Raw genomic sequence first — 27,097 nt, forward strand, 5'->3', positions numbered from 1 at the left:
GCAGAGCCAAGTGAAAGGTAGAGTTATGAGGAGGGGCCACCTGACAGGAGCTATAATCATGGAGGGATGAACTAACTGCTGGAGATGTATCATCATAGGAGAGAAGAAATGGGGAAGAGATGCCCAGTTTCCCTTTGCACCTGCTTCTGATAACCTGGCCTAAGGCTTTCTTTGGACAAACCCAATCACAAGCAAGTCCTCAGAGAAGCTGAGGTCAAACCCCCACAGACATAGAGCTTGACACAGAAGGGCAGGAAATGAGTCTGAGGGCCAAAGAAAAAATACCAGCACACCAGCCTTTCTTCAGACCACTTCAAATCGTCAATTGTTTATGCTAATTGAATTATACCATTATCCTACTTAAAACCTGTTAGTGGAGTCTCATCACCTTCAGCCTAAGGAAGCTACTTACATCTTCATTCCCCAGTTCTTATCTTAGCCTACAGCCATTCTGAATGCCTTCCAGATTCTCCAGTAGTCTGTGCTCTCACACGTTTCCATTGGCCATATTCTTTCCCCTTCCAAGGTCACCTTTCTGCATCTTCTTTGCTTGGTTAACTTTGCTACTCAACATTGCAGAATCGAAGACTTAGCTCTGGAATCATGAAAATTTTATTTTCCAGTGTTTCCATAATTTCCCTACATAATCAGATCATAATATTTAGTTGAACTGAATGTCCGGACTGTCTTACCCTCTTGAGAACAGGGACGTGCATTTTAGTTCTTACATAGAGCATGCACCACCATTCCTGGCACATAGTAATCAATAACAATTTTATTCAAATTAATAAATGAAAACTGTGCTAGGAAAAAAGAAAATAAAAAGGTACTACAGGCATATACCTCGTTTTATTGCACTTCCTTTTAATGCATTGCACAGATATCATGATTTTTATAAATTGAAGGCAAGACCCTCCAGCAGCAAAGAGTAAGACTTGCTTTATTGTTACAGGCACTCTATTGTGGTGGTCTGGAATCGAACCTGCAATATCTCCATGCTATTACTTGTGTAGTTATAAAATAGCACTTTGAAATTTTAGGTTATAGGGAAAAGTCTTGAAATTTGAAGAATTTTCCTTCTCAAATTTATTTGAGATATTTACTTGGTATATAGGCAGAGCAAAATAAGGAAAAGACTAGGCCCAGGCCCAAGGACTTAGAATTTGAATCTTAAAGGTTAATCCTAGACTTGTCCTTCTAGAATATAAGAAAAACACTGCATTGGCGTTAGCTTTAATTCTTGCCAAATAATGCTTTAAATTATATAAATACAATTTTAAGAAATATGTGTCAACCCATAAATTTCTAATAAACTCATATTCCAATAACTTTTGCTTTCTCTGTATATTAAAAGTCCCAACAACCGTGAAAACCATTTTTGCTTGGTTTGGATTTTAATAGCATAAAATGCTTTCTTTTAAAAAATTCTTTGAGACAAAACCAAAATGCTTCCTACTGTACTACAATAAACTACAGGAGAATTATTTGTTATGCTGATTAGTATGTTCTTATTTATTTATTTTATAATTATTTTTACAACAGTAACAATTTTATTTTAGCCCCAGATGAATAGTCCATGTGTACATGATGAAATTTAAGAGGAAATATAGGAACTAGATATTTTTATTGCTAATTGTCAAAACTGTCACACTGCAACTAAGCAAGTTTACACCATAAATACTAGTAAAAACTAAGTAAGATTTACAAGTATCTTTTTCTTTTTATTCAATTTATTGAGGTGACACTGGTTAACAAAATTATACAAATTTCAGGTGCACAATTCCACAGCACATCATCTGTACATTGTATTGTGTGTTCAGCACCCTCAGTTTCTTACAGTTTTTGACAGAATGGGGTTACAGTTCATTTTCAAAATTTAGATATTATATTTTAAATTTTACTTAAGATCCCACATGAAACCTCTACAGGCATTTTTCCCCTTAAACTGAATATGTATATCCTAAAAATTGTCCTACCCCAAAATATAGATATAGATTCACTACTAGTAAACCTTTCTGAAAATTCGGCCAATGTTGAGTCACATATCTTAAGATATAACGTACAATATTGTGAGCACCGATTAAGGTACACAATACATTAAGCAAAAGTTCTGGAAGCTTCTCACCGGAGTTTTAAAAGAAGAAGGCCTCAAAGAGGATAATCACAGACTAGGAAACACTACATATCCCAGCATACTCTGCGATTACCCGTGACCACAACTCCCAAAATGCATTGCTCGCCGCACGCAAGTTTTCCTTGGAGCTGGGGCTTGTAGTTCTCTCGGGTTGTGTCTATCTGTAAGGCCAGGCCGGTGGTTGCTGATGCAGTCCGGTGGTTGCTTATTCAGCCCGACAATATTAACAGTAGTCCTCCAGTTTCTGACATAGCGGGAAAACTTCGGTCCCCTGTGGCTTCTTTTTCTCGTCTTCTGCTTTACACAGGTAAATCACGGAGGGGACCGCAATTCCTCGCAGCAGGGCCCCACCTTTCTTTCTGGGAGCGACCTCGTTCTGATTAGGCCGTTTGTCCCTACGCCCTCGCCGTAGCAGCCGCCGCCCATCCCTCTTTGTGTGCTTGGGGTTGCCGCGGAGCTGGTGGCGGCGACAGTTGCTGTCTGTGGGGAGAAGTGAGGGACGTTACCGGGAAGTTGCTGGCGGGCGGATTCTTCCCCATCTCGCCACCTGACAGGTGGGTTGACTGTCCTTCCCTCAAGGCCCTCCTGTGTGTGTGTCGTGTCGGGACTCTGAGGGCGGCTTGGGGGCTCCTGGTGACACTGTCGCCCGGGCCGGCTCTGGGAAGAGCGGCAGGCAGAGCCAGGCGGGGTGACTCAGGCCGGCCGGGAGGACGAGGCCACTCGCTGACATTGCTGACCCCCCGGAGGTGGCTCGGAGAGCCTGGAGGCTTGTCCAGTGCCCACGGGTTCCCTCCTCCGGACGCGCTGTCCTGGCCGCGCCCTCTTGGCTGTGACCCCAGGAGAGACCCCAGTGATTCTTTTTCGTCTTACTCCGTTTTATAGATGAAAGGCATGACTACTTGCTGTAAATGCGTTTTCCCTCGCCGTTTCTGGGTTGGGGGCTACCCAGACGCGGAGAGTGGAGCATACCATTCCGGGGACATTCTCAGCCTTCAGTTTTAAGAAAGTGAGACGTTTGTGTCTGAGTCATTGAGACTCAGGCTTCTGTGAGGGTGGGCGGCCGGTCAGCTGTATGGAGTTAAGCTGGTCAGACTTTGTTTGGGGCTTTGACTAAACGTATATTTACTGTAACTAAGTCTATTTGATAGTAAATGGTTGTTTTTGTGTATCGCTTGTCCAAAATATTACTATTACATTGAACTTTTAGAATTTGCTGGAATTTTGTGTCTGGCCGCACACGATTTTTATCTAACTTCTAGGAACGAATGCAAAACTCCCGTGATAGGTTTGATCTGTATCGTGTAGCCTAAGTTAAGTATCTTACTGCCAATCCATGTTTTCTGTTTTAAGTGCCAAAGATATGTTAAGTTTGGACATGTGAACATTAAAGAGCTATGTGCCAGGTGCTGTGCTCAACTCTTAATAATATTTCTTATATGCAATTAGATTGTTCATAATGTTTTTCAAGTCTTAGCAATTGATATGCTTTCATTATTTTAAAATTAGAGTTTATATGTTCTCTTTAGATAGCATTGAGCTACATGACCTCTTGAGATATTTCTCTTCCTGAAGACAAAATTTTAAAGAATGCTGCTTTTACCAATGTAACAATGATTATATATGATTATATGCTTCTTAAGATCACAAGCATGTCGGACAAAAGTGAATTAAAAGCAGAGTTGGAACGTAAGAAGCAGCGGTTGGCCCAAATCAGAGAGGAAAAGAAGAGAAAAGAAGAAGAAAGGAAAAAAAAGGAAGTATGTATGATTTTACAAAATAAACTTAATATAAAAAGAATTGGATTTTATTTCAGGTACTTATATCTTTATGCAAAGCTTTCAGAATAGTTAAAATTTAGCAATTGTGACTGCAAAATATAGTACTGTTGATGAATCTTACTTTAAAGAAAGCAGGTCTGAATAGCAAAATTTACTGTAGACAATTGCATAAGTAATAGTTGTCTTAGATGAAATAAGCATTTTAGGTATATTTTGATCTGCAAGGGATAGGGTCCAAGACACCCAAGTGGATACTGAAACTGTGGATAGTACCAAACCCTATAAATACTATGTTTTTTCCTATTCTTATATATTTATGATAAAGTTTAACTTATAAATGAGGCATAGTAAAAGATTAACAGCAATTACTGACACAGTCAGGCACCACTTAATGACCTAAATATGCTCTGAGAAATTTGTTGTTGGGCAATTTTATCATCCATGTGCAAATATCATAGTTACTTACACAAACCTAGATGATATAGCCTATACATACTACCCACCTTAGTTATATGATATAGCTTATTGCTCCTAGGACACAAGCCTGTACAGCATGTTACTGTACAAAACAAAATGACATAAAATCAGCTTGGTATATACATGGTATACAAGATGTATGAGGCTGCTGCTGGCGTAACATGCATGCTGTTTTATAGTTAACTTGTTTTTTATAAGTAGAAATAGTACATTCTAAAATAATGATAAAATGTAGAGTATAGTAAATACATGAACGAGTAACAGTCATTTTTATTATTATCAAGTATTATGTATGAGACATAATTATATGTGCTATACTTTTATATGACTGATAGTGTAGTAGGTTTGTTTATACCAGCATCACCTCAAACATATGCTTAATGCATTCAGCTCCATTATAATCATATGGGACCACTATTGTATATCTGGTCTGTTATTGACCAAAATGTTGTACAGCACATGACTGTGATAAAGTAGAACAATTATGAAACTATACTATAATAAAAGTTATGTAAATGTGTTCTCTCAGCAAACTAGCACAGGTTTCTTTTTCCTTTACAATTTTACACATAGAATATTCATTCTTACCATAGATCTTTGGAACCTCAGCAGTTTTTTTTCTTTCTTTAAGTCAACTTTCACCTTTTCACTTAAAGGAAAGGGATGTACTTTATTTTTTAGCGAGAGACAGAGAGATGGACAGATAGGGACAGACACACAGGAAGGGAGAGAGATGAGAAGTGTCAATTCTTCGTTGAGACACCTTAGTTCATTGATTGCCTTCTCATGTGTGCCTTGACTGGTGGTTGGGGGGATTAGAGCAGAGCTAGTGACCCCTTGCTCAAGCCAGTGACCTTGGACTCAAGCCAGTGACCTTTGGGCTCAAGCCAGCAACCGTGGGGTCCTGTCTATGATCCCACACTCAAGCCAGTGACGCCACACTCAAACTGGTGAGCTCCCGCTCTAGCCAGATGAGCCTGCGCTCAAGCTGGCAACCTCGGGGCTTTGAGCCCAGGTCCTCCACATCCCAGGCCGATGCTCTATCCACTGAGTCACCACCTGGTGAGGCTAAAGGATACACTTTATGGCTTCTTTTTTGGTATATCTGAATTGCCAGCATCACTACTTTTGTGTTTTGGGATATTGTTAAATAAAATGAGGGTTTCTTGAACACAGGCATTTCTATAATTGATCTGATAACCAACATGGTTACTAAAAGCTGGCAGAAGGTTAGCATATATGCTGGACAAAGTGATGATTCACATCCCAGGCTGGACATAGTGAGACAGAGCAAGATTTCATCATGCTACTCAGAATGGATGCAATTTAAAACTTATGAATTATTCATTTCTAGAATTCCCCATTGAATATTTTCAGACAAAGGTTGACCACAGGTAACTGAAACCATTGAAGGTAAAACCACAGATAATGGGACACTACTGTATATATAGCACTTTTACTGTGAAGGTTTAAATTTCACTTGAGATGTTTTGGATGAGCCTGAGAGTATTGCGGTTTCTCTAGTTTAACTGGAAGATTTTGCTAAAACTATAAATGTCTGAAATGAAAGTTGATAAGAACTTAATTAAAAAATGTTTAACTATGCAAAAGTGAATTTTACCAAACTCAACCACATTTTTATCATAAAAGCAATACCTATAGGCCCTGGCCAGGTGGCTAAGTAGGTAAAGCGTCATCCAGGCATACCAAGGTTACGGGTTCAGTATCGGTCAGGGAACATGCGAGAAGCAGTTAATGGGTATACAACTAAATGGAACAACTAAGTGGACCAACAAGTTGGTACTTCTCTCTCTCTCTCTCTCTCTCTGCCTTTCTTTTACTCTCCCTTTCTCCCTCAAATCAATGGAAAAATTTAAAAATAAAATTAATAATACCTATAGTTTAAAAAAAAATTTAAAGCTTTTCTCCAGATGCATTTTTTATAAACATCCTTACATAAAGTTGCATAAATGCAATGAAACTTCATACAGAAGTTTAAGGTACTCATACTTTTTTTCAAAAAATCAAATTGTAATTTAGTTAAAATTTTTTACCTCATATAATTTTTTTTGCCCATAGTGTTGCAATATTTATGTCTAAGCTTCTGTGCCACTGGAGGAGATTTTAACAATTCCTGTGTAGCAATTTAATACTGTGGATAATTAGAAGTTGACTGTACTTTTAGAATTTATCTATTAGGAAAATTTTTTGTGGAAGCTCTTTGACTACATATAAAAATGGATCATTTTAGTACATATCATTTGGAGATTACTTACTAGAACTTTACTGAGAATGATTTTCATTTAATGAGTATAATGTGTATCACAGAATACATCTATATATATATATAGATAGATAGTTTTTTTGTTTGTTTGTTTGTTTTGGCAAGCAAATGTGTACCATATGTAAACTTAAGTTTTTTACTTAAAAAAATTTAGACTGATCAGAAGAAGGAAGCAGTTGCTCCTGCACAAGAAGAATCAGACCTTGAAAAAAAAAGAAGAGAAGCTGAAGCATTGCTTCAAAGCATGGGGCTAACTCCAGAATCCCCCATTGGTAAGGATAAGAATATATCCATTTATAAGAGACGTATATTCTCAGATGTACCTGAGATGAGTGAGCTGACAATATAGTTTGCATATTTTTCTTATTTGTGTATCTTAAAAATTACTGCACTTATGATTTATTTGGAATTGTGGCAAAAATAAAAACATGGTATTTTGTTTGTTCAAAAGAGCTTCAAGGTTAATTATGTTAATTAACACATATGAACCACTAATTTATTTTTCTTGTTAAATCAGTAATTTATTTTAACAAACATTTGTTAACAAGCTTTCTGTGCCACTCTGAATTAAACTCTTTTTGACTGTAGATCCTGATTTTATTCTAAATTCCTTTCTGTAGATTAGATAGAGGTATGATCAATCAGAGTTCTAAAGGTATATTAATATTCAAAGATACAGGAGTGGAAGGAGAAGCTTGTAACTTCTGCTCTTAGTGCTCTAAGGGAAATAATACTGGTACATTATTTTGGCAGTGATCTTGACTTAGTCTGGTTCTTTTTCTGTGTTACTCATTTTGATAGCAGTGCTAGACCAAAAAACTGAAATAGTACAGGTACTGAGGACAGTCTTCCTTAACAGAAAGCATTAAATGCTTACAAAAAATAATTTTGAACTAGGTGCTTTTACATAGTATTTTAGCTTGACATGGCTATTGTCCTTTGGGGACCTAAAATTTTAGAGTTAGATTGTTGGCTAATTTCATGTAGTTGAGGGAATCAATACCAGAGATAGTAATTGCTTTATACCTGTTGTAAAACTGAAGTAAAACTGTCCTTAGAGTTGTTATTTCTAAAAGGTTGGAAGATGAAAAAGCTGGTAATCCTCCCAGTCTGCTTCATTGTTACTTCTTTCAGCTCATTTGCCTTTTCCTTTATTGGTAGAATGTGAATATTGAAATACATTAACATTTATATCTTTATTTAATAAGTTTATGTTGCGTATTGCAATTTTTAAAGTAAATGCATCAGAACACTGTTACTTTATTTTAAAAATACCAAGTTACTTGTTAGTTGTATAGTCTTTGAATGATCATTTTTTTCTGAGCCTTTGGCTTTTGCTTGTCTCCTGTAGAATTTTTTTTTCTTTTTAGGACATTAGCTTCACTGACTTCACTTGCTGATATTTTTTTCATTTATGGCCCACCTCCATCATCAATTCTTAAAAGATCATTCTTTAGTTATATGCATATGTTTGTTTGTATGTGTTTCTCCCTTCTACCCCATCTCCAATTTCATTCTTCCCAGGCTTGCATTAAGTACTTTTGCATTTTTAACATAAATCTTTTGATCTGTCCTGTGTATTTACGTATGTATATGTTTTATATACATGCATGGCATTGTACTGTATGTCTCATTCTTCTATAAAGGGGACCTTTTCCTCGGTAAATAGGGCTACTTGGTTACTCTAACTGCATTTTCTGTTAGAAAAGCAAGAGACGTGCTTAACTTTTTTCACTTTAATTACTAGTAGTCACTTTCAAGGGGTTTGTGTCTGTGTGTTTATTTTAAAAATAGATTAGCTGGCCCTGGCCGTTTGACTCAGTAGGAGAGTGTTGGCCTGGCGTATGGATGTCCCAGTTTTAATTCCCTGTCAGGGCACACAGGAGAAGCACACATCTACTTCTCCACCCCTCCCCCACCTTTCTCTCTTTCTTCCCCTTCTGCAGCTATAGCTTGATTGATTTGAGTGCATCAGCCCCTGGTGCTGAGGATGGCTCCGTGGAGCCTCTATCTCAGGCACTAAAAATAGCTCGGTTGTGAGCATGGTTCCAGATGGGCAGAGCATCAGCCCCAGATGGGGTTTTCCGTATGGATCCCGGATGAGGCACATGCAGTAGTCTATCTTCCCTCCTCTCAACATGGAAAAGAAGAAGAAAAAAATAGATTAGCTAATATTTAAGATTTTTGTGTATATACTCATAAGTGAAATATGGCTGTAATTTTCTTGTACTGTCCATGTGGCCATCTGGTTATGGTTTAAAATAAATTGGACAGCTTTCCCTTTTGCTATTTTGCAGAACAACTTGTAAAAGATATTACCTGTTCTTTAAAAACTTGATAAAATCTAACTGAAAAGCTGCCTGGAATTTTGACTTTTTCCCCAGAGGGTAGGGGACAATAGGCTTTTTAATTTTTTTAACCATTTTAAGTTTTTTGTGGTTATAGACTATATCTATCTGGGTTTTCTACTTTTTCTTGTATTTTTTTTTTTTTAACAATAGAAATACTTAGTATCTCTCATATTTTCTGCTAGTCAGAAATTTAATAGTGGCTTAGCTGAGTGGTTCTGGTTCAGGGTCTCTCGTGGTGTTGAAGTCAAGAAGTTAGTCAGGATTATAGTCATCTGAAGTCTTAACTAAGGCCACAGGATTTGCCTTCAAGGTGGCTCACTCCCATGGCTGGCAAGTTGGTGTTGGTTGTTAGTGGGAAGGCTGGGTTCCTCTCCACATGAGCCACTCCACAGAACTGCTTGAGTATCCTTGTAGCATGTCAGCTGAGTTTTCCCAGAATGAGCAGTCGAAGGGAGACAGAGAGCCAGGAGGAAGCTGTCCTGTTTGTGACTTACCCTCGGACTTACACTGCTACCACATTCTGGCCACTGGAAGAGAGTCACTAAGTCTAGCTCACGTTCATATAGAATTTGTGGACATTCTTTAAAACCACCAAAATATTTGCATAAACTCATAGGTCTCTGCATATTTTGAGATGAAAATATGCTTTTCTCCCCCTTAAAATGTATTAATATGATGATTTATATTAGTATGTTTTCTAATGCAAAAGCATGCCTACATTATGGAATAAACCCCTAGTTTGGGGATACTATTTTTCTTACACATTGCTAGATTTGTTTGATAGCATTTTATTTAGGAATTCTTCATCTATGCCCCAAAGACTCATAATTTTTTTTCCTTTTACTATATCATGTCTTTTTTTTTAATAATGGTTATACTAGCCTCATTAAATGAATTGTGTGGTTTTCCACCTTTTGTTCTCTGACAAATGCCTAAAAATCTTTCTAGTATTTATTTAAAATTAGAATACAGATCTAGGCAGTGGTTGTCTTACTTTTTTTTTATAGTAACCCACAATAAAAATACATTTTTTATCATGACCCAGGATGAATACTTGTTTTTCTTCTCAGTACAGCATAAATTTATTAAATATTTTTATTGTAAAATATAAAAACACTGCTAGGATACTTAAGAAAATTTATTTAAAAAGTTATTTTCTGGCCCTGGCCGGTTGGCTTAGTGGTAGAGCATTGGCCTGGCGTGCAGGAGTCCCGGGTTCAATTCCCAGCCAGGGCACACAGGAGAAGTGCCCATCTGCTTCTCCACCCCTCCCCCTCTCCTTCCTCTCTGTCTCTCTCTTCCCCTCCCCGCAGCCAAGGCTCCATTGGAGCAAAGTTATCCCGGGTGCTGAGGATGGCTCCGTGGCCTCTGCCTCAGGCGCTAGAATGGCTCTGGTCGCAACAGAGGGACGCCCCAGATGGGCAGAGCATCGCCCCCTCGTGGGCATGCCGGGTGGATGAATCCCGGTCGAGTGCATGCGGGAGTCTGTCTGACTGCCTCCCCGTTTCCAACTTCAGAAAAATACAAAAATAAATAAATAAATAAAAAGTTATTTTCTTAAAATAGACTTTTAAAAATTCTACCAAAAGTAACTATTTTTAAAAGATATAGCTAATAAAACCTCTTAGCTTCTCTTCACTGATAGATCGTTATTTATTTGGTCATTTGACTGCTTTTTGTCAGAGATCCTTGAGAGCAGGGATAACATAATCCATTTTTATCCCTGGTGTCCAGCACAAGATAGACACTTAAATGTTTGTTCAGTTATTAGTTAGGCCATGTGTCTTCATTGCTGGTAAGGCCAAATAAAAGCCATTTTGCTTTAAAAGCAGGAACAAATTTAAAATTTAGCAAAATGCATAGTGGAAATGTCCACAATGGCTTGATTTTATTTTTTTAATGAAATTTAAGTGGCAAGTCTTAAAGATAATTTTGGATACAGCATTCAAGACATATTTTATCAATAGTGGAGTTATTAAATAATGATTATGGGAAAAAATTGAATCTTTTTGTATGTGTAACCACTGTTTTAACCATTTTGTGAAGAGATGAAAACATATCGGTTACTCTGTAGCCTTAGTCTGTATCAGTTGGGTAAATTGATTAATGTGATAGTTTATTATCTAGATATTCTTTTATTAAAAAACAAAATAAATTTTCTAGTCAAAATAAGTATTATCTTATATTTTTTCCTTTCTCTTATAACTTTTGAATATTTTAAATATGATTTTTCAAGGGAGTGCTTTCCAGGTATTGAGACATTATTTTCAAGTGATTTTAGTCTAATAATAATAGTTCCTTTTAGTATTTTAATTCTATAAAATTTTATTATTTAAAAAAATTATCTGATTCTTTAAATTATACTGAAGAGAATAAAAGAAAAGAAACATTTAAGGGAGATTAGTTGAGGATAAACTTCATTATCAGGAGAAGGGTCCATAGAAAAGGGAGAAATTAGTGCTTTTCAGAAATTTAAGATTTTAAAGCAGTAGCTTTCAGGACAGAAAGGAAAACATGAAAAGGTTACTTAGGCATCAATATTCCAGGCTAGGAGCATTTGTGTCCACAAGAGGGCATAACTGTATCAAAGGTTGTGTGTGAATAGTAAGTATCCTAGAAGCGACCTCACAAATTCAGGTTGTCTCAAAACCTCGTTTCTTCCATATCACTGTCTTCTACCAACACGTTAATTCCCTGCATTTACTTTCCTTGACTGTCCACCTTTCTAGGTCCATCTTTGAGGAAAAAAACCTTTTTGCCAGAGGCTTTCTTTTACTTGAAAATTATTTGGTCTGTGTACCAACCCTTATCTCTGAGACTTCTGTGTGGTTCTCAGTGGTTGACTCAAATATAATTCTAAATCTAGGTGCATTTTCAGATCCTTTATGCTTTAGGAATATACTAGTTGTTTCTTCACAGCCCAAAAGGCAGCAATGTTAATTTTATATCCCTGGAAAGCCAAAATGTAAGCCGGCGAGAAAGGCCTTCTTTTTTTTTTTTTTAATCTTTTTTTTTTTTTTTTTTTTTTTTTTGTATTTTTCCGAAGCTGGAAACGGGGAGAGACAGACAGACTCCCGCATGCGCCCAACCGGGATCCACCCGGCACGCCCACCAGGGGGCGACGCTCCGCCCCTCCGGGGCATCGCTCTGCCGAGACCAGAGCCACTCCAGCGCCCGGGGCAGAGGCCAAGGTGCCATCCCCAGTGCCCCGGTGATCCTTGCTCCAATGGAGCCTCGGCTGCGGGAGGGGAGGAGAAAGACAGAGGAAGGAGGGGGGGTGGAGAAGCAAATGGGCGCCTCTCCCACACGCCCTGGCCGGGAATCGAACCCGGGTTCCCCGCACGCCAGGCCGACACTCCACAGGGCCGAGAAAGGCCTTCTTGACTGGCTTTTTGTCCTAGAGAATTAGAGTCACAGCCTTTCAATATTACTTATATGATCAGTGAATGCTATGATGTAGATTTGTTTTTCAGTTTACTTTATATTTCTCCTTTGCTTCTCAAAGAAGGAAATAGTATCTTTGCTCTAAACTTCTAAGAAGTTTAAATTCATTTACATACCACATATGTTAATATTAAATCTTTTCTTTTGCACCATTTAAAAGGCTTTTCGTAGGCTATTCTGTATACAGAACTGTGCAGTAAGGTCATCTGATTGAATTACTCTTGTTATTAAGCATATAATTTTTAAAATATTTTTCAAAAGCTAATTATTAACAAGTTATGGTATTTTCAAAGCTGATTGGACTCTTAACCCATCTTTAAAAATGAATTCTAAAATTGAGTCTTTTCTGAGATTTGAGAAGCAAAGAGTTGTTTGGGGGTTATTTGATTTGTTTTTTTTAATTTGTTTTTTTAATCTTTGTGAATGCATACTTTCATTTGTTCTTAGGGGTCATTTATTGGAGTTGGGAATATGATGGCATTACCTTTTTGTACAATTACTGTATTTTTTTATTTTTCTACACTAATTGGCTTTAACATATGGTAGTCATCAAATAAAGCTACCATTCCCTTTTTCCTGTTAACATTCCTTCTTTTTCAATAATAATAACTTTCTTTTTTTTAGGTTTGACCCTTCTCTAGTGTACATTACTTATTATTGCAAGGGTAGTGAAGCTGGTGGTCCAGATAATAACTTTCAGTTCTTTATACATCCATTTCATCAAATGGCTTGGATACTTTTAGGGGGGGGATGGAGAGTTTTATCTAATTACAAATTTGAAGTTATGGTGATTTCTTTTGCTTCTGGCTGAGAAACTGATAATTTGGTAGCATCACCCCTGTGATTTATTTTTATTCCTGGAATTTTTATTTTAGAATTGGCTAAGTTAGTTTATTTATTTATGTATATATAATTACTATTTAACATATTTCCATAAAGAATTTGAAGTGACATTTTTTTAATGTAGTCTTAACCAAAAAAGATATTGTTGAACTTAAGTGGAGTCATTGATACTTGCAGTCACAAGAAAAGGGAAAGAACATATTAAACTGGAAAAGAATTTTCTAGTTCATCACAAATAATGAAATTGAAAGGAATATTACTATTTTCCTCCTATTTTCTAATATATTACTTAGAAGAATTATTTTCCTAAGCATGAAGTTAAGTTATATAATTTAAATAATACATTTCTTCTTTGACAACCTTTAATATCAAAATATTATGTTGCCTTACTATGATTTAGTAAACATGTGTTTGTGCTTATAGGCAAGCTACTGTTATATATTACTCTTTATTCCTATCCATTTGGATCTTAGCCTAAGGAAGCCTCACAGTAAGAAATGGGCATAAGATGAGGAAATGTAACATAAGTTAAAGGATATTTAATGTTCTTTTATTTCTGATACAAATCGTTTTCAGCTACTTTTAGTTACACATGCAGCTCCTAGCACAGTGCCATCCACCTGTGAACATATAAAGGCAATGTCATTGCATTGTTTCTGAGAAATTTAATCACAAAATTAGAAACATTTAATTATGTTTTTATAGTCCTTTAGAATTTCTCAGGAAACAAACATTTTAGCTATGATTTGTTTTTCTTCTAATATTACCGGTTACCAATAGAATTTGCCACTGAAAAAATAGGATGATCAGTGTGTGTCTGTGTTTAAGTTGTAATTCATCATACTAAACTTTTGTTAGATTAGCAAACCCAGTGTTTCTACTGCAGCATGTATAACATGTAAACATTATTTTAAGAGTTTAGTGAATGTGACTATTCCAAAAACACAGACTTTTGATTATATATTTCTTTAGTTCCTATATAACTGGGAACTTACCTTCTTTTCAGTAGACTAGTAAAAGAAGGGCTTGCAGCTCAACATAAAATGTATTAGTTACTTAATATTGTACATTGAAAAATTAATTTAAAAAGATATTTGGGATTGGGGACAATTATGGTAAAAATTTAACCAGAAGATGGCAGTGATGATCCTCCTATACTCCCTGCAATGGTAATCAGAAAGTTTTACAAATGTAATAGCATGAAATATGCTCACTCAACTGTTGGCATATAATGTTATAAATAACAGTTTAGGGAAAAGCATTTGCTGTTTGTTTTATATACTATGAAAAATGTGTATTTTTCTATAAGAAGGGATTAAGAATATTTTGGGTGTCTGTATCTTTGTCTGTACACTTCAGTTTTTTCTGAATACTGGGGTAAGGAAGTTACCATAAGTCTTGCCTTGTTTAAGTTGCATGCATCACTTTATGTTATGCATCATGTCTAGAAGGCATGCTGTTTTATGGCCTGTTTGCATTCTTCACCCAAATTGCTGGAAATTAATGGACATTTTAAAGGAGCCATTCCATTTCTCTAAATTGGCCTTTATATATATTTTGGTGGGAAGGGATTAAATCATTCAAGACATTTTTGAAAGAAAAAATATGTTAGACAAAAAATTAACATTTAAAAATAAATCTCAAGAAACCAGAAATGACTTTGAAGCATATTTTAGAGTTTTGATTTTGACAGCAATTGTAAATATCATTTATAATCTGGTGATCTTAAAAGTGAGAAATTAGAAAGGAGAAGGAATGCTTTCCTTTGAAAATTAGCACCCACAGTTGGTGTTGGCTGAGATGAAGATGCATCCTTCTATAATCTTTCTTATTTTTTTTAATATAAAACCCAAATGCATTTTGCCAGAGAAATTGCATGAATTGTCAGCATGCATTGTTAACTTTGTCTCTCTCCTCTTTTCTACTGTTCATTTTCATTTATGTATTTTTGTCTTTTTGTTTGCCATTATTTTTTCTTTCTTGTTAATTACTTCATGTTAAATTACTTTTGAAACGCCATAAGCTGAGCAACCTCTCCGTGTAGTAACAGCGGATACCTGTCTGTTTCACTATTTAGTCCCTCCTCCTATGTCTCCATCCTCCAAATCTGTGAGCACACCAAGTGAAGCTGGAAGCCAAGACTCTGGAGATGGCGCAGTGGGATCTAGGTATAGTAATTTTCTTTTAATATTTTAATGATAGAATGCATTTTGTGCCCAGATGCTGTCAGTGCTATAGAAGGACTCTAAATAGTTATGTTGAGTTAGTCTTAATATTTTGAAATCTAAATGGCACTGAAATTGTTTGTTGCAGTTGGGGGAAATTTTTCTTTACAATATTTTAACTGTCACACTTGATTAATTTAGTACTGAATAGTTAACTGGTTTATGTTAATTATTTTATATTAAAATAGAGGTCTTAATTTAAATGTTTTCTGTTTAAACAAACTTTATATTGGGTTAGAATGTGACTGTTTTGGGTATAAATAGTGTAAAACTTCTATGTTGTGCTTAAGTCCTTATCCAGTAATTGAAAATTTTAACAATAAAGTTAAACAGCTCAATTTTGTTCTATTAATTTACTAGTTCTAATTATGATAGAAAATAATAGTGCATAAAATATCAAGAATAAGGAATAACTGCTAAGGGAACATTAAGTTTTTCACAGTCTTGAGGACATCATGCTAAGTAAAAGACAGAAAAATGAATACTGTGTAATCTCACTTAGATGTGGGATCTTAAAAAACAAATAGCTCATAGAACATATTAGTGGTTGGCAGAGGTCGGGGACAGGAGCCGGGTAAAGTGGGTGAAGTGAGGTCAAAGGTACAAACTTCCAGTTATAAAATAAATGAGTCACAGGGATGTAATGTACAATGTGGTGATTATAGTTAACAATACTGTATTGCATATTTCAAAGTTGCTAAGAGAATTGATCTTTAAAAAGTTCTCATCACAAGAAAAAGAAATTTGTAACTACATATGGTGATGATGATATTAACTAGATGTCTTGTGATTATTTCACAATATATACAAATATGGAGCCATTATGTTGTATACCTGAAATTAATATGGTATTACTTGTCAATTACACCTCAATTAAAAAAGAAAAAAGTGTTTACTGCCAAGTTTTCCTGAATTTGCTTCTTCCTTGTAAAACTATATTTTATTTGTTTTAGGATTCTGCATACTTGTTGGGTCTTGCTTTTCAAAAATTCAGTAAGATTTCAGCTCCTTTCCAAAATCTATGTTGGGAAACATATTATTACTTATTTATTTCTCTCTCTCTCTTTCTTTCTACCTCACCCTCACACACATACAATAGCAAGTCTTTAACAACATTGTACTTTTTGACTTCTTGTGACAACTGAAATGAGATTAAACATAGCTAATTAAAATCTGCATTTAGATTTTGGGCCAGAAAATTAAGTGTTCTCAGGAAAGTCTCAACACACCTTTTAATAGGAAATAAATGGTCCTGGCCAATAGGAATAAATGGCTCAGTGGATAGAGTGTCGGCCCAGCATATGGATGTCCTGGGTTCCATTTGGGGTCAGGACACACAGGAGAGCATCTTTTTGCTTCTCTCTCTCTCCTCTCCCACTTCTCTCTCTTCCTCTCTCTTCCTCCCTCTTTCTGTCTCACAGCCAGCAGCTCGATTGGTTAGAGCAGGTGTGGCCAACAGTTTTTGCCCCCGGGCCAGATTAGAAAGAAAACTTTTTCACAGGTCGGACGAAATATTAAAATTTAATAATGTTAAATACAAAAACGATTCGTTTAAGTAAACAAAAATTTTTTATGTAATTTGTTTATGAATAAATGTTAAGTGAGTGAAAAAATTTTAATCTACAATATTATTTTACTAAAAATATATTTTAATAAAAATATAATTACATACCGTATAAATATCCAATCTGTAGCGCAATCGAAACAATATTTAATTCATAGAATGAGCTTGAAGGGTTTATATCGCAAATAAAACAATTATTTCATTTTACAAACAGCCTGGGCACATTTTCAGTTATCAACTGCAGATATTGTCTATGCTACAATGCCACTTGATTCAGCACACTTGACCACAAAAATAACGAATTGTTTGACCTGGGGTGCGCACTGGCAAACACCGCCTAAAAGAATGTGGGTTTCACATCGCCACTAAACGTCAAAAAGTTCATATCGAGTACAGACAAGTACAAAAGTTATAAATCTTTATAATGGAATTTTTTTAAAAAATAAGTATCACGAATCCATTCGACCAATTATTGGAAGTTAACCCTAGATTAGTCACATGCAGAATTCTTTTCCAGGTATCACTATTTCTTAAATATCTCGATTTCCAATAATCAAAGACGCTTCCGCTTCTGAGTAGCTGAGATTTTAAAGTAGCGGAGAATATTAAAAATTTAATCGCGGGCCGCATAAACTCATTACACGGGTCGGATGTTGGCCATGCCTGGGTTAGAGTGTCAGCCCTGGGCCCTGAGGATAGCTTGGTTGGTTCGAGCAACAGCCCTAGTTGAGGGTTGCCAGGTGGATCCTGGACGGGCACATGTAGAGGTCTGCCTCACTATTTCCCCTCCTTAAACTTAAAAACCAAAAAGGAAAAAGAAAGAAAAACAATAAGAAGTCTTGTCTTCTTTGTGCCTGAGCCCCTCATTTTGTAATTACAAATAAGTAATGGGTATCTGAAAACAGAGCAGGAAAAGAAGAGCAGGGGATCTAGATAATCCATAAACTTAGTACTAATTTCTGAATAATCAGGATATTAGTAATTAGAAGGCACAAAATTGTTCTGTGTAGAGAACCAAAATTGCAAATCTGAGCAGTCCTGCCATTGGTGGTAAATGACGTAACTCTATCATTTAAGAAAAATCAGCCTGACCTGTTTTGGTGCAGTGGATGAAGCGTTGACCTGGAATGCTGAGGTCGCCAGTTTGAAACACCTGGCTTGCCCAGTCAAGACACATACAAAAAGTAACTACTATGAGTTGATGCTTCCTATTCCTCTCCACCGCCATAAAAAAAAAAGAAAAATCAGGGTTTTATTTTTATGCTATTACCTTATAAAACAGTATGTATTATAGATTATTTAGTCTAAATTTATTAAGGTTAAATTAATTTTGTAATATTTATACTTCTATGGGTTTTTTACAAATAATATTCCTTTGCTAATAAGCAAGTGGTATTTCAGTTGAAGGTTTTTCCTCCTTCTGCAAAATTACCATAGTAAGAATATTTCCCAAAATAAAAATAATTACATTTATGAAATTTCTTTATTTGATATTATACATTATTTTTATGTATATAATATACTGTGTTCATTCCAAACTCAGTTTTCTTGATTTTGAATAGAAGTAGAAAGATTATTTTAATGCAGCATCAGCAAGTTTGCTTTCACAAATATTATATAACATCTACTTGGTTTCTAAAATTAACATGAATTAAAACATATCCCTCTCAGTTTTATTGGGGAACCAAGAGGTTATTAGAGACCTTTGGAATATTGTAAATTGCTACAGGGAGTAAATATTATTAAAAATAATATTTAGCCTGACCAGGTGGTGGAACAGTGGATAGAGCAATGGGACTGGGACACAGATGACTCAGATTCAAAACCCCAAGGTCACCAGGTTGAGCATGGGGTTACTGGCTTGAGCGTTGGATCATAGAGCGTTGGATCATAGACATGTCCCCATGGTTGCTGGCTTGAGCATAAAGGTTGTTGGCTTTAGTAATGGGTCACTCGCTCTGCTATAGTCCCCTGGTCAAGGCATCTCTCTCCCTTCTGTCTATCCCTACCTGTTCCTCTTTCTGTCTCTGTCACACACAAAAAAAAAAGTTTAAAAAAAAAAGTATTTATTTATGTATACAGGATGGGGCAAAAGTAGGTTAACAGTTGTGAGTAACTGAAGGGTTTATTCTTATATATTTCTTATTATATTATTTTCCATGTCAACAGCTGTAAACCTACTTTTGGCCCTCCCTGTAGAACACATACTCATTGAATTGCCAATTTAATGTTAAGTACTTGATTACCACAGACAATAAAGTATATATTTATGGCCCTTGTTTTCATGGAACTTTTAGTCTAGTGATTATATCATTGATTTATGGGAGAAGATATTCACAAATGATATATCTGATATGCGCCTGATATCCAAAATATATAAAGAACTCATAAGCTCAACATCAAAAAACAAATAATCCAGTTAAAAAATGGGCTGAGGACCTGAATAGATATTTCTCCAAAAAAGACATGCAGATGTCCAGCTGACACATGAAAAGAGGTCATCATCACTAATCATCATGGAAATGCACATCAAAACCACAATGAGATGTCACCTCACAAAATGACAATAAAAAGTAGTGGTGAGGATGTGTAGAAAATGAAGCTGTTGTGTACTGTCGGTGGAATTGCAAATTGGTGCAGCACTATGGAAAACTGTAAGATCCTCAAAAAAATAACAACTAACTACCATATGATCCAGCAACTTCACTCCTGGCTGTCTATAAAATTAAAATATTAATTTGAATATGCATCCCTGTTATACTGCTCACAAAAATTAGGGGATATTTCAAACTGAATATGAAGTGATAAAAAAAAAGCATTTGATTTTTTTATTAACATCAGAAAAGCAAACGACAAGTCAAAAGAAAGTTTGATTATGCAAATGAGATATAAAACCAACTGTTACTTCATTGGTGAAAATGACTATACAAAAGGCTGAAAATACTGGAGTATCTGCACATTCTCTGATCCCCTAATTTTTGTGAGCAGAGTATTGTAGGATTATTCACAGGAGCTAAGATGAAGCAGCCCAAGTGTTCATCGATAGATAAATGGATAAAGAAGACATATACATACATTAAAAAAAATGAGATCTTACCATTTCTGTTAGCATGGATGGACTTAGACGGTATTATGCTAAGTGAAATAAGTCAGATAAAGATGGACAAATATAATTTTACTTACATGTGGAATCTGAAAAACAAAACAAATGAACAAACAATACGAAAACAGACTCAATACAGACTACAAACTGATGTTTGCCAAGAGGAAGAGGAATAGGGGTGGGCAAAAAGGTGAAGGGGAGGAAGAGTTACAAACTTCCAGTTATAGTGTAAGTCATGGGGATGTAATGTGCAGCTAGGAAATATAGTTAGTAATGATGTAAAAACTTTATACAATGACAGATGGTTACTAGATTTATCGCGGTGATCACTTTGTATGGTGTATATAAATGTTGAAGAACTTCGTTATACACCTGAAACTCATATAATAACATGTCAACTATGCTTTAATTTTTAAAAATTGAGGATGTTATTCACTGTAGTGAAAAGTTCTAATGATAGTGTGCTAACTTGCGTTTAAAGTGTAGATTTTTAATAAGTTGTAAAACAAGAAAATAGGTAGTCAAGTACCATTAGGGCTATTCTTATTGGAGCATGAATACAGAATTAGTGTCTTCTAATCGGAGAGGAAAAATTTCTCTTTTTGAATGAAATGTCATAATCTTTCTAACGTTAGTGCATACATTGTCTTCTTTGAACTCATTTTAAACATTGATTTTCAAGAGGGCTGAGAGTATGTTCATTTTATATATATGTAAATGTATGTATATTCACACACAAGTAGAAAAGTATGATTTCCACTAAATTATCTCCAGGTTCCATAGTAGAAAGATAATTAATATTGTTGATTAATTGGTGCTATTCGTAATAAAATAATAGCATTTCTACTTAATGGTTTTGAAAAAAATGCTAGGTTATGAAAATAAAACAAAACAAACTCAAATTGAGCAGGCATAATAAGAATGAATGAATAAAGAGAAATATAAGAAATATGACAGAAAAATGCATGGATATATGTGAGATGGCCAATACAATCCAAGATTAGTATACTTGGGGATGAGGACAATATATATTAGGTGTTATCAAATATATCAAAATGTCAAAATCACTATTTCTAAATGCCAAAAATTTCTTTTGAGCCTAGTGGCAATATATGAATAAATATAAAAGGCCATGAAAAGTGGTATTTCTCTAACTTTGCAGATTGGGAAGTTATATTAGGTTTTTAGTTCACTTTCTTAACCACTTCTGTTATCTCTAAAATTTAGGTGACAGCATTTATTCAACTGGGAAATCCATGCCTCTTGTTCCTTTTTTTCATTCTTGATTGGTTTATCTCTCTGGCTTTGGGATTAATTTGGAATTTTACTTTATAGTTCTGAAGATGCCTTTAATAATTATAATCCCATATGTTGTTCAGTGTGTTTTCAGTACTGGCTGTATTTTACAGCAAAGTTTTACTAGATGCTAGGCTAAAATGACATCCTGAACAAGGAGTTCTATGTCACTAACAGCTAGAGTTCTCATATAATGTAAAGGCTGTGGACAGAATATTCCTTAGAGAACATCTCATAGAACCCCTTCTGGTTTAACAAAGCGTAAGTTTGTTGCTGTTCATTGTTTTGTACAAAGTAAATCTTCATTGTGGCTTCTTCATTTTTTACATAAACACAATACTGTTTAAATTCCAAGATAATTCTAGAATGGATTCATCTAGTTCAAGTCAGATTGTTTTTATTGATAAATTATAGGCAAGTAAAGAATAGAATCATTTGTTGTATTATAACATAAGAGAAACAAATATTTTGACAAAAATAGTAGCACTGAATGTATTGTGCTTTTTAATTGGGACTTTGAACATCATACAGTGCTGTACATAATTATTTTATATTGCTAACCTATAAGAATACCAATGTGACAAAGTACCTTTTGTTCTAGTAACGACTAGATTTCAGTTAAAGTGGAAAAGATCCCAGTAGGCAAGGCTAAAGCAAAACTGAATATTTATTTAGAATCAATAATCTCTAAAAATTTAGTTAGTTTAGGTAAATCCTTTGAATATAAATTTTTTTTCTGGGGAAAAATCTATTTTTTCCTATAGACAGACATCTTGAGCTCCTTTCTAAAGCGGATGACGTGTACGCCCAAGGCAGTGCTTAACCCATAAATTACATAAGGGTCACATTTTAGAAACTTTAGCTATTTCTTATCTCAGAGGAATAGTCTTTGGCTTTCTTACCGAAAAGCTTATGTGTTGACTCATTTCCTTTACCAATATGACAATTTCCTGCACACATTTAATGCTTTGGGCAAGATTATAATATGTTAACTAAGATGTTTCTACTAATGTTTTTTTCATTAGGAAACTTAAATTTTAAACTATTTTTATAGCCTAGCCTGTTTTTATCCAAGAATAATATATTATTTGTGTTGTTTAATGCTTGGCTGTTCTTATCCACTATTGTGCAATATTAGTTTCCCATAATCTGAAAATACTGTTTTTCAAACTATTATAGGTTGTATGTTTGCATCTTTAACCGTGTTAGGCTTATTGCATGTACTAGAGTATTGAGTGATAACTGATGTTTTTTTCATACTAACCAGAACATGTGGTTTTTAATTGTGAACAGTATTTAGCTATTATTAGAGTGTATTTGCTTGACTAACTTATGGCCTTTTCTGCTAATGCTTCATGGTTGTCCAACAACCATTTAGGACGCTGCATTGGGATACAGATCCATCAGTTCTTCAGCTTCACTCAGATTCCGATTTGGGGTATTGAATAGATTTATTACCTTCCCTTTTTTATAATTAATTTGATTCTTTGTGAAACTGTCCTAATTTTATTTTGCTTAAATTTGTAATATTCAGCATATATTGTAGTTAGGAAAAGAGTTATATTTTACTGTGACACCTCATTTATCCTCCTCTATCATTTAGTGAAAGAAATATTCCATGTATTTGATTTTCTAGGTACCCTAAATCTGTCCATTTAAGTGTCCAGATTCCTTTTATTATTTCCGTACTTTTTATTTAAGTTTTTAAAAGATGTGTTACAAATTCCCCAGACTTTTGATACATTGAACCTTTCCTGGGCTATTCACTATGACTATTAAATCATTTCCTAAATTAAAATTCACTGATGATTTCTAATGTTTTGAGAAGAAGAAAGCTGTTGGTCTCTGTACTGGGGCTCCATATTACTATTAGTTTATTCATTTTATTTATTAGTTCATTTCTTCACTCACTTATTTATTCTAGTTCCCAGTGCAAAATATAAATGTTTACTGCTGCCACTGTGCCTGAGATAGATGTTTTCCCTTGATAATTTGCAGTTTCTAAGACATATGACCAATACCTTTGGAATTATGTTTAAAGTAAGAATAAATAAGCCTTCAGTTGCAGATATGAAAAATATATGAGCTTGTATGAGCTGGAGGGCCTCTCTATTGGCTGTCTCGAGGCTCCCTGACCCCCAACTGCTTCCTTATTCTCAGTAAAAGTGGCTTTTGGATAAGTGAGGTATTACCTCCCTACCCTTCTACCTTTAAATCTTAGAATATTTTGTTTGTTCTAATATTGTGATTTTTATCTATTAGATGCTATATATACTCAAGTTAGTAACTTGTCCTAGTGTTGGCTTGACCATTTTTCCCAGATATGTGAGTGCTTTACTTTTCATATGGTTCACATCTTAAAAATCAGAATATAATGTTTTCTTATTTCAAATTTTATTCTTAGAATACTAGATTATTAAAATATACTTAAATTTTCTCATTTAATTATTTGATTATGCTTTTTTCTTTCTTTAAAGCTATTTTATTCCTTAAATAGAAAACACATTTTAAAAATTTCTTAAGGCCCACATTTAGGAACTTAGAGAAAATTAAGTTTTTAAATGCACTAATTTTATTGTACTCTTTTATACAGGATTTTGAAAAGGATGTTTATATAAGAAAAAGGTTATATTACCAGTGATATATATGTATATTTCAGATATTCTGCTTGATAGTCTGGAAGTTACAGCGATGTCTTTATTATATATCCTTTTAAGACAGTTCCATAATTGACAACTTCTTTGGGGGTTTGGATGCATACTGTATTTGGTTTAGAATTTAAATATCTAATATAATAACCAACAAAAGATCCCCTAGATACCTAATAAAAGATATTTTTCATTTAGTCCATTTTCCTCAGCCACAACTTTCTCTGTTTGTCAAAAAAAGAATATTTCACTCTATTTAAAATAGAAGTATCTTTAGTAGTCTTACACTATTCAAAAGGTCTGTTGTTTTAGTGTAGTTATAAAGTATCTGCACTGTAGTTTGTCCATATATGAATTTAGGACATGTGCTGTGCAGATATTAGCGATTTAGGTTTAAATATTTCATTTTAAAATGTAAGTTTACTGTATGATTCTCAATTTCTACAAAATAAAAGGAGAAAGAAAGGTTTTTATCATACTTATTTTTTATCTTAAAAATGAAGTCTCCTAATGGTGAAGAAAACTGAAAGTGGTCTGAGTGAAATCCATATTATCTGACTCTTCAAAATGTTTAGAATCACATCCCTTCTAAAAAACAAAGTTCTCACACCAAACATATTCAGTAGACTACTCTGAAATTCCCTATCTTACTCCATTATTACTCACAGATTTGCTTTAAGAAACTAAATTATTTGCCTTTTTAAAGTGAAAAATAAATACCTTGAGTGATTCAGGAACATCTTTTGTTTTTGTTGCCTTCTAATTCTTTTGTTAAGATAAAACCAATTCATTGTTCATCTAAAATTTCTTGAATAAAACAGGGATTTAAATTACAATGTTGGATACACAATGTTTAATTTTTACTTTTCCAAAATAACATGGTTTGATGTAGTTAAATGTATCATTTGTTGTATTTTAAAACATTTGTGTTCACTTTATTTAGACGAGGACCTATTAAACTTGGAATGGCTAAAATTACACAAGTTGACTTTCCTCCTCGAGAAGTCGTGACATATACAAAGGAAACTCAGACTCCAGTTATGGCTCAACCCAAAGAGGGTGAATATCTATCTTTAATATGATTGTCATTAACACCCCTCCCCAATAACTAAGATTCTTTCTCTTTTTCCCCCATCTTTTTGTTTTTTGTTTTGGGCATATTTTCTTGGGGGGGGGGGCATGAAAGTAATGCTTTATGGTTCCTGTATTTCTGTATTTGATTTTTAGTTTTAAAACTTTTTCTTTTAAAAGTTAATAAAGCATAAGCTGTATATATGATTTAACTTTGTTGACATATGTTTAAGTCAATATTAATTTTGTCATTAATATATAGTTTTAGAAGCAGATTTGCTTAGAATATTATATTTCTCTGTCATTGAGCATAATTCCTCCCTAAAAGAGCATGTATCTGACTGTAATTAAATTATATGCATTATTTTCTGTAGAGCACAGTATATTCTGATATGTTGTGATATTTTAATTATTATCCATATTAATGAACAAATCTAGATCTAATTCTTAAATTTTCTCTTTTACGATAGAAGGGCCCTACTATGTTGATTATGTATCAGCTTTTAATCTGTGTGTAATGGAGGGAAATATGCACACACATTATATTGAATATGGATGGAGTCCTTTAATAATTCTTAAACCAGGAGTTACCATTTTTACATTGGAACTAATTTTTAAACCTCATCAGATATAGCTAAATGATTCAGGCATAAAGTTAATATGATAGTTCTTGTTTTTCCCAGTGAAGCTAATAAAATTTATGTTATGCATATAATAGGTTTACGTAAGATCACTAATACAGATCCACAGTTTCTTATATGAAACCTTTGGAATCATTTATGTATTTGAAATCAAAATTTTTCAGATTTCAGAAAAATTAGTCAAGTACATATACCATCTGTAAACACTGCAGCAGCATCTTGGGCATTAATATTTTGGCAACAAAAGATATGAATATTTAAGCTAAATAAGATAATATATATAAATAGCTTTACTTCTGGTCAAGTCATAGATTACCATCAAATAATTTATGGATTTTAAAGCTGTTGATAATTTTGAAATTGTGGGCTAATAAATTATCCTGTTAACAATCTATGCTTAAGGAATTTTTTTCTCTTTAGCCAGGAAAATTTATTCTTACTTAATTAGAGAATATTATACATAGAAACTATCAAATGTTTAATTTATTTTTAAAATTTTAGTTAAGTCACCATGTTTCTCCCGTAAGGAGAAACAAAAGTAATATTCATTACAGAAAGCCCAGAAAATACAGGTAAGCCAAGGGATGGGGGGTCCTTGAAGTCCCAGCTATTACCAAAGAAATCTACACAGAAAATTAGCATAACTATTATACAAGTTTTTTGACTTTGTAGTAGATCATCACATGCACTTTTAACAATTCTTTTTCTACCCACTAAGAGAATTTAAATAAATACCTTAAAATTTTTCTTTAACTTTCATCTTGTTTCCAAAGGAGTTGACATTATCATATATACCAGTGGTCCCCCGTTTGGTACCAGTCCGCAGAGAAAGAATAAATAACTTACATTATTTCCGTTTTATTTATATTTAAGTCTGAACGATGTTTTATTTTTAAAAATTACCAGATTCCCTTTGTTACATCCGTCTAAGGCTCACTCTTGACACTTGTCTCGGTCACGTGATACATTTATCCATCCCACCCTAAAGGCCGGTCTGTGAAAGTATTTTCTGACATTAAACCGGTCCGTGGCCCAAAAAAGGTTGGGACCACTGATATATACAATTACACTTTAAAAAATTTGAGGAAATCAGGCTGACATTTTTTAAGTATTTTTTTTACTTGACCATATAAATGTCCATTTCTGTGGATACATTTGTTTCATTCCAGCTGCTCTGTTGGTAAGCTTGTTTGAGATATAAACAAGTTAAAAAAAGAAAAAAGAAAAGATAGTGTTGA

At 34.4% G+C, this 27,097-nt stretch overlaps 1 protein-coding gene across 5 annotated transcripts in view; it reads left to right on the forward strand.

Moving 5' to 3' along the window:
- The first annotated feature begins 2,282 nt into the window (after nt 1–2,282).
- DYNC1I2 (dynein cytoplasmic 1 intermediate chain 2) overlaps nt 2,283–27,097 on the forward strand; it is a 60,960-nt gene continuing 36,145 nt past the window's right edge. For 2 of the 5 annotated variants that reach the window (XM_066346583.1, XM_066346585.1), the window contains exons 1-6: nt 2,530–2,688; nt 3,775–3,891; nt 6,828–6,945; nt 15,389–15,479; nt 22,878–22,937; nt 25,091–25,206. In XM_066346583.1, coding sequence (XP_066202680.1) covers nt 3,784–3,891; nt 6,828–6,945; nt 15,389–15,479; nt 22,878–22,937; nt 25,091–25,206 — 493 coding nt within the window. In that variant the 5' untranslated portion in view covers nt 2,530–2,688; nt 3,775–3,783. Of the gene's footprint in view, nt 2,442–2,529; nt 2,689–3,774; nt 3,892–6,827; nt 6,946–15,388; nt 15,480–22,877; nt 22,938–25,090; nt 25,207–27,097 lie in introns of those variants that run through there. The other 3 variants (XM_066346586.1, XM_066346588.1, XM_066346584.1) reach the window with 2 other exon arrangements.

This window comes from Saccopteryx leptura, chromosome 7, assembly GCF_036850995.1.
Source record: "Saccopteryx leptura isolate mSacLep1 chromosome 7, mSacLep1_pri_phased_curated, whole genome shotgun sequence".
Taxonomy (NCBI): Eukaryota; Metazoa; Chordata; class Mammalia; order Chiroptera; family Emballonuridae; genus Saccopteryx; species Saccopteryx leptura.